This window comes from the organism of the source record quoted next, unplaced genomic scaffold (genome assembly GCF_019419815.1).
Source record: "Pyrus x bretschneideri cultivar Hongxiangsu unplaced genomic scaffold, Pyrus_bretschneideri_v1 Contig6, whole genome shotgun sequence".
Lineage (NCBI taxonomy): Eukaryota > Viridiplantae > Streptophyta > Magnoliopsida > Rosales > Rosaceae > Pyrus > Pyrus x bretschneideri.
Window position 1 is genome coordinate 979882 of NW_025999798.1, and position 16517 is coordinate 996398.

General features: G+C 34.9%; 1 protein-coding gene across 3 annotated transcripts; it reads right to left on the minus strand.

The window, feature by feature from the left end:
* Positions 1 to 486: 486 nt before the first annotated feature.
* LOC103947300 (DNA-directed RNA polymerase 1, mitochondrial) lies at positions 487 to 6814 on the minus strand. Of its 3 annotated transcripts, XM_009358195.3 has the most exons (18): positions 5824 to 6813; positions 5165 to 5422; positions 4949 to 5082; positions 4773 to 4839; positions 4563 to 4621; positions 4341 to 4458; positions 4047 to 4160; positions 3751 to 3882; positions 3252 to 3668; positions 3087 to 3137; positions 2918 to 2988; positions 2609 to 2693; positions 2251 to 2403; positions 2099 to 2173; positions 1818 to 1907; positions 1488 to 1650; positions 1301 to 1404; positions 487 to 1172 (listed from the first exon to the last, which is right to left on the minus strand). In XM_009358195.3, exons 1-18 carry the CDS (start codon positions 6643 to 6645, stop codon positions 1062 to 1064), a joined length of 3024 nt encoding a protein of 1007 aa, XP_009356470.2. In that variant the 5' UTR covers positions 6646 to 6813; the 3' UTR covers positions 487 to 1061. The 3 variants fall into 3 exon arrangements, with proteins under 3 accessions (XP_009356470.2, XP_048427967.1, XP_048427968.1); XM_048572010.1 differs by lacking the exons at positions 4341 to 4458; positions 4563 to 4621; XM_048572011.1 differs by lacking the exons at positions 487 to 1172; positions 1301 to 1404; positions 1488 to 1650 and having other exon boundaries at positions 1818 to 1936; positions 5824 to 6814.
* Between the last annotated feature and the right edge of the window lie 9703 nt (positions 6815 to 16517).

Genomic DNA, 16517 nt, shown 5'->3' on the forward strand with positions numbered 1-16517 from the left:
AACCATAGCTTGCCACCAGTTGTCTCCATTTAAAAAAAAAAATAGAACCAAACTTTAGGACCCTGCCAAAGTTCTCCCATAATTTCTTTCAATCCTGGTACCAAGTTCAACATTTGCCAGGTCAATAACAATTTTCAGGTGGAACGGAAGAAGTCAAGATGACTTAATTGCTGCCACCAACCTTCTTTAATATTGGACCTAGTCCAGTCAAGCGTGTTGCGGCCGAGTCCTAAAAGAAGAATGACTCTTTAAGGAAGAGCATTGTCAGTTGAAAACACCAGTAAACACTCAAGTTTTCTTGTCTCTGATCCATCGCGTATGTATTATTATAATTTATAAAAACGAAAATTGAAAAAAATGAAAATGAAAATTGAGGGACAATATCGATGTGATAAGAAATGAGTCGCCAGCCCGTTGTTCTGCTTTGAACTTGCTTTAATGCATAATGTTGAAGATCTCAAACAAAAACAAAACAGTATTTGTATATCCAGTACAACCTATGTAATTTTCTGTGTAAATTTCAAATAAAATCATATGAATTCTGCTTCAAAATTCAGCGAGCAAGAATCAACAATCATTACATCAACTTATTTTACATTTCCTGTTGAAATGAATCGTAACGAAACAAAAATTTACAAACACAAGTGACGTCCACAATGTTCGTCTATCGGCGTTTTCCTATCAACTCTTGGTGATTTAATTTTTCTTTGATATACTTCCATGGGGATGTCTTAATTTTCTCGAATGCTGCTTGGTGACCATCTTATTTCCCCAATCCGTTCAAAACAGTGGATGCAGAAGACGGCCAAGCCCGGTGGGATATCTCCAGCTAATTGGTGAAGATAGCCTTTCTCGACATATGTACACGTACGAGCAGCAGATTGATAGCAGCAGACGAACATGAAGTTTTTTTTTTCCTCATCGGAGCTCGCTCTCCTTGACCATCTCACGCCCTTGAATGAGAGAAAATAAATCAAATTTCATCACCTTGTGATTGAATGAACTGGGGGAACTCAATCAACCAAGAAGGGCACCCCCGCCTAACAATCATCTCGATCAGACTAGTGGAAGAAATAGGGAGATTCGAGAACGTCTCTGAGATCGAAGTCTCCACGATCCGGTAATGGCGGAAAAGTCAAGTTGGGGAAAGACTCTTGAAAACTCTCCAACAACTGTAGACATAAAAGTAACAAATTAATAGCCAATATAACATGGGAATCCAGTCAGCAAACGCCAACAATGTGTATTTTTACGTATTTTCACTAGGCAAACAAATATCAGCATCATCAAAGACGCTCACATTCTCCAGTATCGGTGCCTTGTAGAGTTCAACAAACTTATCCCTTAGTATCCTATTCATTTCGTCAACATCACATGCATGTGTCCAATATGAATCGTGCACTCCTGTAATCATTAGCAGTACATGTAAATGTACTACCCTATACAAGAGAGCAAAAGACAATAGGAAATAAAAATCCAGTAGAAACCTGCAAAATTTAAGCCTGCTTTCTTGCAGGCAACAGCAGTCATCATCATGTGGGAACCGTCAAGGGAGTGAACAAAATTTGGGGGAAAGGCTGTCCTCTGCCGTTTAACCATGACCTTGTCAGTTTCTCTTTGTAACGTCAACACCTGAAGGGAAGTCTTAATCTGCATTTTCAAAGCAGCACCTTATTTACATGCTTGCCTTAAAACGAAAAACTCTCTAGTCATTTTTTTTTAATTTTTTTAGAAGAGATGATAACTCTGAGTCTTTTCATTATTAAGTAAAATATATAGCCATATTGGAAGTTCTTAGAAGCTGTTAAGAATATTACAAGATGCCTTCCTAATTGTCGGTAGGGTTGTACAACGGGAAGTCCAAGGGGAGTGGTCCACTGAACTGGATGATTCTCCGAAGCTATCACCTATTTTTGTTCAAATATCGCTGTCAGGACTAGCATGAGAACAATACAGACTTAGTTAAAGGCGTGATATTATCAAACATAGAATCCACATCTATCCCTTGTGCATGTGCTTAGCTATTGAAGCAATTAACAATTACACCATTCACACATCTTATGAAGAACAAATAGACAACAACATAGATGAAACAGACCTTTGCACATTCACCGAGCCAGCTCATAATACTTCTTGCAGCTTCAAACATCTCTCCTAGTGCAGTCAAGGTGGTCTGCTCAGAGAGTAAAATAATCAATAGACTTACACAGACATATTGGACACAGAAACACAATAGTTTTATTCACTTACCCTTGCAGCATAGCAAGCTGCAGCAAACAGCGCTGAGTCATCACTTATGTTACCACGCTCTTTTAATCTCCTCTTAATTTGATCACGTGCACCAACATAAGTAACGCCATATACAGAAGTCATAACAGTCTGCTTCACCAATTTACGATCCACCTAAAATTTCCCATCACAAAAGCCAAACATTAGAAACATCATATTAAGCAGCAGCAAAGAGCAGAGCTCAAGTAAATTCTTTTCTTTACAAAGCAAGCCAAATAATTTGTTTGCAACCTTATTGTGCTGCCAAGTCATAAATACTGGGAAAATTCTACAAAATTTGTAACGTTTTTGCAAACTATTTCAGCTTCATTATATTAACCTGATTGACTAAAAGCCTAGCATGCAATGCATTTAGATTAGTGGCAGGATCCTTCTCTGCATCGCTCCGCATTATATCGAGTACCCTGCATAGGCACACAAATTTCACCGAGACAAATTAATAAGAATGATATCAATAATCAGTGGTAAATTTCAAGGGAAATAACCAAATTGTAATCCTTTTCTGAGAACAGATATTTTTAGGGAATGAATCAGGTTGCTTACTCCTCTAGGTTTTTCATCTTTAAAAATGCAACGACACCCAAAAAATGTATGTTTTCCCTCCAACTCATCTCAGAGAGATTGTTACCTGGTAGCAATTCCTGAGTAAACATCTGCAGGTTTTTCTCCCCCCACAAGATTAACAGCAGCAGCTCCGAGCTAAAAAAAACAAATATATATGTTGAGGTATAAAGTATAATTGCTCTGTAAAGAATATTGAACCTTATTTAACATTTAAAATTAAAAAGGTTAATTACCCTGTCCCTTCCAAGAGCAGCATAATGTTGTAAACCGTTACATGAACCATCCTTGCAACGCAAAAAGAGAACTGAGATCAATATTGGATACAAAACCGTCTGTACCAAATCACTGAATATTGTTTGTAAGTTTTTAAGATATTAAAATTCCGAGAGAAAAATTACCTGGTGGACAGGCATATATGAAACAGTAGTCTCCGGAGAGGGGCTTCTCAATGCTTCAGCGAGATTAATGCATGCTGCCAAGCATTGGAAGGGATCCTCTGCACCCAACCACCAGCGCCTCCCTTCAAGAGGTCTGTCTGCTGAATCAAAAATTTCGTCCACATGATTCTCAGTAAATGCTACTCGTCCATCAAAGGAGAGTTTGTCCACAGCACCAGCATATAAATTTGCCAAATGTATCTTCAACCACCGTAAGCCTAACTTTCCAAGACGCCGTCCCTCTGAAAACTCCAAGATGCTTCGGCACATATCGGAACCAAGATGGTTTAGATATGGGTGCATGGGGTAAGCACGACCACGGAAATCGAGGTTGTGCGGGTAGTAGAAGCCTTCCTCATCCTTCATTTTTCGAGATACCTGTCCCCATTCAGTGAAACCTACTTAATATCAGAGTATCCAAGAGCGCTGCATTATTTAACTTAACGAGAATGATTCTTACAGCAAGCTTGAGTTCTATATCACACCGCTGTGAGTGTCTCTCACAATTTTCCTTCTTTGCATCTTTAACTTTCCACTTCCATTTTTTTATTTCTGTCTCATCCTCTGTGTCCGGTTCTTCAGGCAATGGAACCTTTTTAAAGCAGGAAGAAGAATGAAGATTATTTATTGATAAAACCAGTAGTACCAACTACCAAGATGCTGAATTAAATGTTAATGCCACATTGCAGCAAAACTATATAGCTTCAGTCAAAACATGGACGTACGAAAAACCAAAACCAGTTAAGAGTAACCCACATCTTCACGGTCAACCAAGTCAGCAAGATGGCCTCCGTTAGCCCATATCCTATCTATTACACCAAGTACCCGTTTGTTCACCCTCCATTTGGTACTTCCAAGAGTATCCAGGGCCTAAATACAGAGAACAATCAAGAGATTAGGGGAAGAACTAATAAGTACAAGTGAGAACCCTCGCACTGGAGGAAACATTTAAGGGATGTTTCTGATGAATTAAAGCTTGTGCATGAATTCTAAAGGCGGGAGCAGATACAGTGCAGAAACTAACAGTAACAGTTCCTGTGGATTTCAAACCTCAAAAACAGGTTCTAATTGCGTCCTAGGTGTCCTTTTAACAACTTGGCGTTGTTGTTTTGCTCCATGAGTTCGCATAACATAGGATGGTAAGAATAAATATGCACCTCTGTCGTACCTGCCAAAGTATACGAACAGGCAATGAGCCGGCTAAAAACCCGCAAAGTGCTTAATCTAGCTAATTTAAAACTACAAAGTCCAACTAATCTAAACACTACATACCCTGTCCAGTTGATAGGGGGTACCAACATAGGCATATAAGGAATGACCATGTGCCTTGCCTGCTCGGACAGAACAGAAATCAGTAGAGTTTTCACTCAGGTATAAATACATTTGTAAAAAGTCTTGTAAGTCAGCAAGAACAAAAACAGATAAAAAGCAAACTAGAATCATGAGCATGAGCCAAATCAGCTTTAAATTTGTTCTACTTACAGTTTTCTCCATGCCTTTGTGAACTAATGGGTCGCATTGTATCACACCATATCTCCTACTAGTCTTCCTATTACAAGAAACCCACAGAAGTATAAGAATATAGACACTGATGGAGAGCTAAATAGACACAAGACAAAGAGAGGGTCTAAGTAAAACAAAGATCCAACATTTCTTACTGTGTGTCTTTAGTGATAGTCTTAAGAACATGTACAAATGCAGGGCGTATATCGAGTGAACCATCTCCTGATTGGTCAACCGGAGGTTGTATATAAGCTGTGTCCATCAACAACTGTATCAATCGACAGCCAACCTGGCAAGTACAAGGACCAAGATAATATAGCAACAACAATAACAAGATAATTTGCTTATTTAAATCTATAAGCATCACAAACCTTGACATGGGCTTCCTGACCCCATGGCTTCAAGTCTTCTTGTTCCTTCACAATCTCCCTTACTTGCTTCATTTTCTGTTTTTTTATCAGTTTGTTAACCTTTTTCCTAAGTCTCTCTTTTTCTTTGGTCAATTCCTCTTGCTCGCTGATCGTTAGTTTCTCTTGTTCAATTGCCACAGGATCAGATTCATCTTCAGGCTTCTTATCAGTAAGGTTCTTCTTCTTCTTTGTCTTCTCCAAAAACCTGTGTATCCTAACCTGATACACATGATTACTATATTTAACTCCTAAGATGTTCAAAGCCAACAATAAATGGAAAATGGAATGTCAACATTATTTCGCTATTATTTCACTGGATGTTGAAAGAAGCATTACTACCTCATGAGAAAAGCCTTCAACTAGTCATGAAGGCATGAGACATCAAGGGACTCATTTTTATACATTACAAATATATATAATCCTAGAAACCGAAGTTCACGTTTGTGTGAACACAAGGAGTTTAAGTAATGATATTCTACCAAACCGAACAAACTGATAGTTGATCACTAACTAAAATCCTAGCCAAAATGAATGTTCAAAGTACAGGCAGCTTAGGAACCAAAGTCAAATTCAGCACAGATATAAAATTTACCAAATAAGAAAATAGTGAGCTCGCATACCTCATTCTCAATGGCTTCACCTATCGCACAAGCAGCTTGGACTACCCTGACACTCCCTACTCCGCCATTATTTGTCATCAACAGCCCCATCAACTTGTGCATTGTGATGACCGCCATCTTATCAGCTGGCAAGTGATCAAAATATGGAGCATGACTCACTCTACTGTTCGGTTGTCTGCAGGCCTCTTGGTCCTCTGCAATGGCGTTTCGTAAAGGCTCAAACCAGCCAAGAAATAATGACTTAATGTATGGCAAATTGGGTGCAAGCTTCTGCTCACACATGTCCACTAAAAGCTCTTGGTACTCATTGGCCGCCTCCTCCCACGCCTCGGTCTCCAGCTTTATTTGCCTCTTCCGGAGGAGATTGTACTTCCCTACTCCCATACCACCCACCACTTTCTTCGTCTGCTTGAAATGGGACTCCTCCTTGTTGTTCCCTCTGATCAAATCATCCAACAATTCCTGAATTTCTTCAGATCCTGACGAGTCTTCCTCCCCATCCGTCGAAGCAATGGCCTCGGCGGCACTGGCGTAGCCTCTGGCATAGCTACAAAACCCAGAAACGGCATGAGAGTAACTCGGATTCATCAAACTGCATCTACCCAATTCGTCCTTCTGGGAAGCTTTATCGCCAATTTGTCGAAAACCCATCACCAAAAACCCATTGTTTGCGCAGTTCCGGGCCTCGAAATGCCTGGTTTTCTCGAGAAAGCTCGATTCTTGATAAAATTTCACCGAAGAAGAAGTAGCAGAACCCAAATGAAACTGTGAGGAAAGATTTGCCTTTCTGGAAGCAACCTTTTTGGCGAAGTTTCTCCACATAATTCCCAGTGAATACTGCAAACTAATCAATCAAAGTTGCAGGAGATGAAAGATTACGGGACATAAAAAATCTTCAACTAGGAGGTGGGTGGCGGGAGGAAGGAGGAGTGACTGGGTGAGCGGCCGCCTTTAAACCCTGCTTAAACCTATGCTCTCTCTGTGTTTGATAATGCCGTTGGACCGCCGGCTTCGGCTACAAGTTTTCCCGAGTCGACCCGTTTTACAACTCAACAGTAATTGGGCTGACCCACTAGTTTGATTTGTTTATGCGGTGGTGGGCTTCGTGTTAATTTTGTGGGAATTTCTGTTTATGCTTGATTTTTTTTCTTTTGGACACCCACTTCTTTTACTATTCTCTCACACCCAAAATGATTTAATATTTTTCCAAGAATGCCCTGTTTTTACTTATGAGAAAATTATAGCAATGGTCGCTCAACTAGAAATTTGTGACTATTGATCCCTTAACTTATCAAAACTTTCAGCTATGGTCATTTTCGTTAACTACGTCAAAACTTTTGTTTTGCTTATTTGTCCTTTCATTCAACCTCTCGTGCCACAAACGTGACTCATTTTTTACTGAAGTTTTGACAGAATTAATGAAAATAATCATATCTCTATGTATTGACAAGTTAAGGAGAAACCATTATTCTTATTGAGTTAAAGTTGAATGACCATTACTACAATTTTCCATTTATTTAATCAAATTGTTTCTCTTTGTACACCCATCGTCTTCATTGCTATATTTAATCTATACTAAAACTGAAAACACACTGACTCAAATAATATGATTACTTGCCATCAGCTGCATAATGGTAATTAAATAGGAATAGAGGTGTTGTTTGTTAAAATTTCAAATTCTCATTATCGTGCATTATACGAAAAAAAAAGGCCTTAATCCAAAATTGACAGATTTTTAGGCCTAGTTTGGTATTGATGTGCTTTGGAAAAAAAAATGTTTCTGTTGTATTATGAAAATAAACTCATTTTTGCTGCTTCACGTTTTCATTTTTTTTTCCACCTAAAACTGTGAAAATAAGTTGTTTTTAAGTGTTTACCAAACACTTTTTTAAGCTCAACTTTTTTTTTTATACCCACTTTTTATAAAAACACTTCAATACCAAATCAGTACTTAGTCACTCATTACTCAATGAATGTTTATGATAGTTCTGATGTAATAAAATTTAGGTCGAGGATGCTCAGATAAAGGTAGATCCATGAGTTTGATCGATTTTAGTTTTTATAATTCTTATTTTTCGCATTCCCCATGTTTATGCAGTATAGTGCACCTTTTCAAAGGCTTGATGGACATCACCTTTGTTACATATTCAAGGGGCCACTTTGGCATTATCAACCCCCTTCAATGTTGATCAGAGATATTAGCGTTTGCAACGTGATCGCTTGGCCTTTAATGACTCACAATCATGGATCCTGAATAGTAAGCCTCTGATCTCCTTTCCCCTTATCTTTTGTTTCCAATTATGCAATCTTTTGGCCCTCTTTGCATCGTAGTACATGTGTACAATAGGATAGTTTCAATCGTAATATGATGATATGAAAAAAAACACTCATACTGATTTGAATTGGGACAAAAGCTCCCAAGGTTGTACGTAATGGCATGTTCAGTCACACTCATCACGTTTTGCTTATTGCGATGTAAGTAGCTTTATATGCATTATATGTCATTGCCAACACATTAGTTTATATAGCAGCAGAATGATTGCGAACATTGAAAAATCTTAAGTAACTGAAACTATCATGCTAGATCCTAAACTTTTCTAATCTTTGCTTACAAAGAGTTGATGACTATGTAGTGATTTCTATTGAGCACAAATTATTTGCACCCCTTTTCCCTCCTTCCATAATTGAAGTGCTTTTGACTCTCTGTAGTAATGATTTACAAGATAAAATCGTTGAATTTTTTCTTCCATTTGTGTTTCCTTTTTCAAAAGTTAAGATAGAAAGGGAATGCTATGATAATTTGAGATTTTCGTTTGATATTCATATGTGTACTTTTAGCGGGTACAAAAAAGGAGATTTGGTTTTGAATGGTTTAATTTGGTAGTTATATTGAAATTATTCAACCATTTTATTTGTTGTAGGCGTGTGAAATTAGCTAGACAAAGAAGAGTAAATGTTAAGAACTCGATTCAGTGTTGCAATGGTCAATTCTCATGTGTTTGAAATTTTTTGATTTTCGATTGACAATAATATTAGCATATCTGAAATCAAATGTGTAGACGATAGACACTAAAATGGATACATAGGTTGGTATGGCAGATGATTTTAAGTTACAAGGAGATGGTGCTGGCTCTTTTGAACGAGTCTGATCTGGCACTTTCATATGATTTTGATCTGGTTCTTTCATATGATATTGTTGAAATGATTGGGGACAACTTCATTACTTTATTATAATATACAGATTATTGATTTCAATTTTGTGTGCTGGTATGAACCAGGGCCGGTCTTGAGGGGGTGTCAGGAGTGCGACCGCATAGAGCTCCCCTTTTTTTGGGGCCCCTAAATTTAAAAACCTTTGTAATATACTACATATATACTATAAACGTGAGCATATTAAATAAAACTGTCATAGCCGAATTGGTAAGGGTTGCTTTTGCTATTTACCTGTGCACGGGTTTGAGTCCGTGCCTCCCTATATTTTTAAGTAGACTTTGGATGTGATTCTTAGTTATGAATATTTTTTTATTGAAACCTTGTTGGTTTTTAATTTTTTATCAAGGTCCCTGAAATTAATGTGATAATTTATTTTTATGTACGTTACTATATTTTTTAAATTAAAAATAAGAAATTTTAGTTGTTTATATAAGTGAGATTTTAAATAATAAAAAAACCATAATTTGTGGGATTAAAAATATTAAAATATAAATATACTATTGTGTGTGTGTGTGTGTGTGTGTGTGTGTGTGTGTGTGTGTGTGTGTATAAACATGGGTACATTCATCAAAATTAACCAAAAAATTAATTGTATCAAAACATGGGTACATTCTTCAAAATCACAAAAAAAAAAAAAAAAAAAAAAAGCAGCTTAATAACATTAGTAAATTTCTTCGATTAAACTTGACATGGATACATTTTAAAATCAAAGAAAAAAGAATGCACCCATATAAGTTTAAAAACGGATTAGAAAAAAATTGAATATATTTTATATAAAAAAAATTGTACATTTTACATATAACAAATTGGTATATTTAAGAATGAGTACATTTTAAGATTAAAAAGTTTTACATGAATGGGTACATATAATTGGCATGGGTACATTTAGCAAAATAAAAGGTACAAATAAAAAAATATATGGGTACAAATACAAATAAACTTAAAAAAATATGGGCACAAAAATAAATTAATATATGGGTACAAATTAAAACTGAAAAGAAAATTGGTACAAATTAAAAATGGGTACAAAGTAAAACTAAAAATATATGATAAAAAATTTAGTCATAAATATAAATATACTAATTGTAACATTTTTAACATTAAATGAATATATTTAGAAATAAAAAAATATTTTATTATTGAAATAATTAATGATGTTATTAATACCCAAGGACTTTGATCAAAAATTGAAAATGAATAGGATTTTAATCAATGGGGTAGCAAAAGGAAGGATGAGAACCTAATTTCTCTTATTTTTAATTATGAATTTTTTCAGCTGTGTTTATTTCATATTGGCATTTTCTGGGGGTTTTTATCTTTCTCCAAAGGTACATAAATATTATTAAATACGAACGGATACATTTATTTTTAATTATGATTTTTTTTAGTTGTGTTTATTTCATATTGGGCATGTTTTGAGTTTTTTTTTTTTTTTCTCCAAAGGTAAATAGATATTATTAGATACAAATGAATACATTTACATTTTCAGCAAGAATATGAAACAATAATTGAGGACCAATACAGGCCCAAATATACTTCCCTCCATTTTTGAATGCAAAAAAGGCCAGAGTGTGCCGCACGATTACCTTCTCTGGGCTTTTTTAGCTGCACTATTGTTTTCTTGTTTTAAATATATGTAGTTATTTTCTTTCATTATAAAAGATAACTTTTGCTAATAAATCTATAATTAGGCATAATAAATTAAAATTTTAAAAGTTTGAAGATATAATCTTTAAAAGCCTCATTTTCTTTTCTTATATGATATCATTTCACCATTTATTTTCTGGTGATAATAAAGAGCAAGAATTGTGACATCCCACATCGTCCAGGGGTGTGATCCTTAAATGTATATTTTCATCCCTATCTAGCACGATGCCTTTTGGGAGCTCACTGGTTTCAGGTTCTGTAGGAACTCCAAAGTTAAGCGAGAAGGGGGCTAGAGCAATCCCATGATGGGTGACCCACTGGGAAGTTGCTTGTGAGTTCCCAGAAAGGTCTCGTGCTAGATAGGGATGAGAATATACATTTAAGGATCACACCCCTGGGCGATGTGGGATGTCACAATAACCCGAAGCCAGTGAGCTCCCAAAAGGCCTCGTGCTAGATAGGGATGAAAATATACATTTAAGGATCACATCCCTGGGCGATGTGGGATGTCACAAGAATAGTTCTAATTATACTATTTAAACGGTGATATGATAAGTACATATCCATCATACCATGCTTTTTTCTATTAAAAAGCAATGAGTTTCGAACCCAAAGACATAAGGGATGCATATAGATAAACAAGCCCAACACACCATGTTTCATTTTTTTATTTATTTTCTTGTGCATTATATCAATTTGTACACATAAAAAATAAAAAGTATAAAAGAAAATATAGCAACCAAAATTTTAGGCCATGTAAGGGCCCCTGTTTGGGTCTTGCACAGGGCCTCTAAAATTTCAACACCGGCCCTGCTAACAACTCTTCTTTTTAAAAATTTGTAGGAACTAGCTGAAACCGTAAACCTGTACATAATGAAGATGAAGATGAGCTGGAAACAATGAAGATATACATTTAGTAACATGTTCATAATCTATCTACAAAATTTCGAATAATGTTTTTAATCTTTTGATCACTGTAATATGTTGCGAATTTAGTTTATGAAATAATGTACATATTGATATATAAACATATTATATATGTAAACAGTATTCTCATACGGTATTCTTAAAACTTGAAGCAGAGTGCGGACATTCTTACTTGTGTCTTCTATTTAGAGTTTCAAGAAAATAAATACTGACCAGTTACATCTTTTAATTCAACTCCTACAGTTTGAGTAAGGATCATGCCTTTTAATCAAAAGTTACCGTTCATATATATATATATATATATATATATATTATTGAAATCTCTAATAGATTTTTTTTTCCAGGATAGCGGCGCAGGGGAAGAACAAGAAAAGAAAGGAGAAGGAGAAAAAGAAGGCACATAACCCATAGTCCCTTAATGAGAAGGGTTTTGCCTGACGAAATAGTTCGTTGTGCAAAGTTAACAACGATGTCGAGCAAAAAAAGTTTACGTGGGGTTTTTGACAATTCATTGTGGACTTTTGTCCAGCAGCTATAAAGTTCAAAAATCCGATGAACTTATTATTCGTTGGTCAAATGGTGACACTGTAAGCGCTGATATTTACCTTGGCACCAAAGCATCACCCGACAAAATTTATTTTGCCCCGCAAATTTTTATCGTCCCACCAAGCCTTTGATAAAAACCTAAACATTAACCAAGTTTGCCCGACTAAATTTTTTGGTCAGATAAAGTGTCTTGACTCAATAAAAAATAATTCATAAAAAGCAAACTTTCATTGAGCAAATGATAATTTATCGTAGTGTATATTTGTGTAAACTTTTTTCCTTCAAACGAAAAAAGAAAGGGTCCATTGCGCAGAAAGACCAAATTCCATCATCGGCTAAGGACAAATTCCATATCCTAATCTTTCAATTCCTCGTAATCTCTCTTATCTATAAATTTGAATATTCTGTGCAATATATTATTCAAAATATCAGATAATCCTAATCTTGTCTTATCAGAATATCAAATAATAAAACAAACAGTCCCAATATTCTTTCAGTGACACCTGGCATCAATTCTCTTTGGTAGAATGCGTAGCATGCATGCATGGCGAGGGTTTGTGCCTGCCTATAAATATGATAGCAGGAATGGAGCTATAAGGATATATAGACAGTGGTTAGGTTTATGCTACTCACAAGATTGTGAACTTTAGTTAGTTAGTTAGTTAGAGAGTTCGTTCTCTATGTATACTTCATTGTAATATCTTCTTCTCTAAGAAATCAATACAACAGTTTTAGACTTTCTCTCTCTAGTTCTTGAAACCCTAATCATTTTCTCATTCCCTCTCTAAACTAACAGGAGTAACTGAATTTCACCAGAGAATCAACATGGCAACAATACTACCAAACGCTTTTTAAGTCGAAATCAAACAAAAACCACAGGTACCTGAACTGCGTACCTTGTGCAAAGATCAATCAAAAAGGGATCTCCAATTCTGCGTAGAGGATTGTGACACGAATTTCAGAGTTGAGAATGCACAAACCACTGGATTTGTGCATATCAAAGATGTTGCCAACGGAAAATACTTGAAGACGGCAGCAAACCAGCCACTGCTAAGACACCAAACGAAGACCGAGACGAAGAGGATTGCACACTATTCGAGCCTTTGAATGTTGGACCAAACACCAGGAAAAATGTGATCTTCCGAATAGTCCCCGTGCAAAGCGGCCTTTACCTAAGGCCATACTGTGTTCAGGGCGAGGACTCAATCCTCTGCGCTGTGAACCCAAACCCTGACCCTTGTCGAATGGATCTCTTTATAGCCCATTCCCGGAGTTGATCATCAGGTGATGTGAAACCCTTATTAAATCTTACCGTGATATATAGGTGTGTATGTGAAATGAATAAATACAAAACCTATCTAATTGGATAGGTTGTGTAGTGGTGTGTTCAATATAAGTAGTAGATGCACATACATACAACTGCGCATGTAAGCATTCATGCATGTAATTATTAGCTTGTAGTTGAAAAAAAAAAAAAACAAATTCAAAATTATTAAGACATTCATTTGTTGTAAAGAAAATGAGCAGATTAATACAAATTTGCCAAGAAATACTAAAATAACTATCATTTATAACAACTGTCTTATAGTTTCAAATTTGCGTATTTTTGTTAGACATAATCTTTGAGAAAATAGACCTAAAAGTTAGAATTTGCCTTTCTTGAACCAACCTTTTTGCCGAGTTTCTCCGCCTAATTCCCAGTAAATACTGCAAACTAATCAATCGAAGTTGCAGGAGATGAAAGATTAAAGGACATCAAATGAAAAATCTTCAACTATCAAAGTAGCAGAAAATTGGGAGCTTATAAGAAAATACAGAATTTAGTGATAAAAATAATTGTATAAATGAACTGGAAAACTGCGATCTCTAGGAGGTGGAATCTACAGCACCCCAACCCCCAATGCTTCTTCATCATCCAGATCCCTACCCCAGACTCTCTCTCTCTCTCTCTCTCTCTGTAACAGCGGCAACCCTAGCAACAGTCAACTTCTTCTCTTCTTTTTATTTTTCTTTCCTGCTCCTAAGCCTATGCTTATCGCAACATTTGATCCTTCGTCCTCCCCGTTCCATATTCCATTATGAAATTTTAATTTTGGTTGTTCAAACTATGGTGGGCTACACTTTTATATTTCATGCTAATATATATATCTATGGCTACAACATGTTTATTCGGTTCAATTTCGTTTTACATATTAATATGGGTACAATGTTTTTTTGGAGAATATTACGTCAAATAGTTTTGGTTGCTGTATTTTATGTACCCATATGCATGCCTACAAAACATTGTGGTACATTCTTTTTCCTTGAGTTTTTAATTGTACCCATGAGTTTTTTCTCTTTTATTTCTTTTTAGACAATGTTTATTATATATTTCTTGTAAATTTGGTATGTACCCATTTGGTATTTAGGGTACATTGCTTTTGTATGTACCCATAACACTACTCGATAAAATTTGTAGAAATATGTGCACGATTGTTTATTGTATACATTGTTATTTTTAAGTCGCATAATTCATGAGATTTGTAAATCTAAAATCCCACAAATTTTAAAATTTCATAATTTTTTTTTTAGCTTTGAACGATTGACTAAGTTTCATAATTATTGGGATTTTGAATTACATAAATTTTTGGATTTAAATACTTTTTTTCTTCTAACAATCGATATTATATACTCTAAGGGAAAGGGGTGGGTTTAGTACTAGTTTGGTACTGAGGTACTTTTATAAAAAGCGGGTATAAAAAAAAGCTGAGCTCAAAAAGGTGATTGGTAAACACTTAAAAACAACTTATTTTCACAGTTTTGGGTGAAAAAAAGCTGAAAACGTGAAGTAGCAAAAATGAGCTTATTCTCACAGCACAACAGAAGCAGTTTTTTTCAAAGCACAGCAATACCAAACCAACCCTAAGCCTTACAATGGACTAACAATAATGTGGTTCAAATTCACCTTTGGTGAGAATCAAACCTAAGACATTTCACTTACTAGTGAAGAGAAATACCACTAGACCATAGTACTAAGTGGCTTGGATTAAATACCTTAAATGTTGTTGATTGAAGCAACTTTGAAATGAAAAACACAATAAGGCAGAGTGCTTTAAATGCTGGACTTCAATCAACAATTTTAAATTACAATTATTAATTAAAAAAATGATATGGAAATATAATAAATAGTAAAATGATGAGGTGTACAAAGTCAATGGACTTTGATTAAACATTGAAAAATAATATGGTTTTAATTTTTTATCAAAGTCCATTGACTTTATACACCTCATTATGCTATTAATATGTATTTTCATATGTTTGATATTAATTTTTTTGTCAAATGAAAAATTTTGTTAAATTAAATGTTAGAATAGTCACGGACGGGGTTCGAACTACTTGACATGTTATGGGATTTAAAATCCCATATTAAATGACATATGAATTAAAAACTAATACAATAAAAAGAAAATACTCAACAATTTTGATTGAATATAAATATATAAAAACATGTAACAATATAACTTTGAAATAATAAATGTCAAAAGAATGTACCCATAGTGTTAAAAAAAAATGTAAAAGGGGTACACTTTATTATAAAATATCTATACATTATAAATAAATAAATAAGAGATTTTACATTAAAAATTGGGTACATTTTACATAAAAAAAGGGTACGTTTACAAAAGAAAAAATGGGTACAGTTTACATATAAAAAAAATGGTACATTTATAAAGAAAAATGGGTGCATTATAAATAAATTATGAGTATAAATAAACATTTTAAAATATGGGTACAAAATGAAATTAAAACATGAGTACAAATTAAAATTAAAAAGAAAATTAGTTCAAATTAAAAAAAGGTTGCATATTAAAAATGGTACAAACTAAAAATAGAATTCAAATCAATTTACCTACATTTATTTAAATATAGGTAAATTATTTTAAAATAATACTAATAATTATTATGATTCCCCTTTCATTCACAACAAAAGGAAGAGGATGATCTTCGGATGCATTTCATGGGGATTCTAGGGATTCCTATATTCTAGCCGTTCATCGTACATCATGCGGTCAGTTTTCGTCAGATACTATATTTGTGTTTAATTTTAAATAAAAAAATCAAATAATTTCTGACCGCACGATAAATAACTAAGATATTAGGATTCCTAGGATTCTCACAAAGTGAATCCGGATGGAATCCAATTCCATAACAAAACATATTTGTGCCGCGGTGAAAAAAATTATAATTTATTCCATCAACACTAAATTTTCTTTGGTGACCGTGCAGGAAGATCATTCTAAGGATTTAGAATTTAGGATGATTTAGTGCTAATCGCTCCTCTCTCGACCATAATTTTTCAATGTACCGAAACACAACCCGGT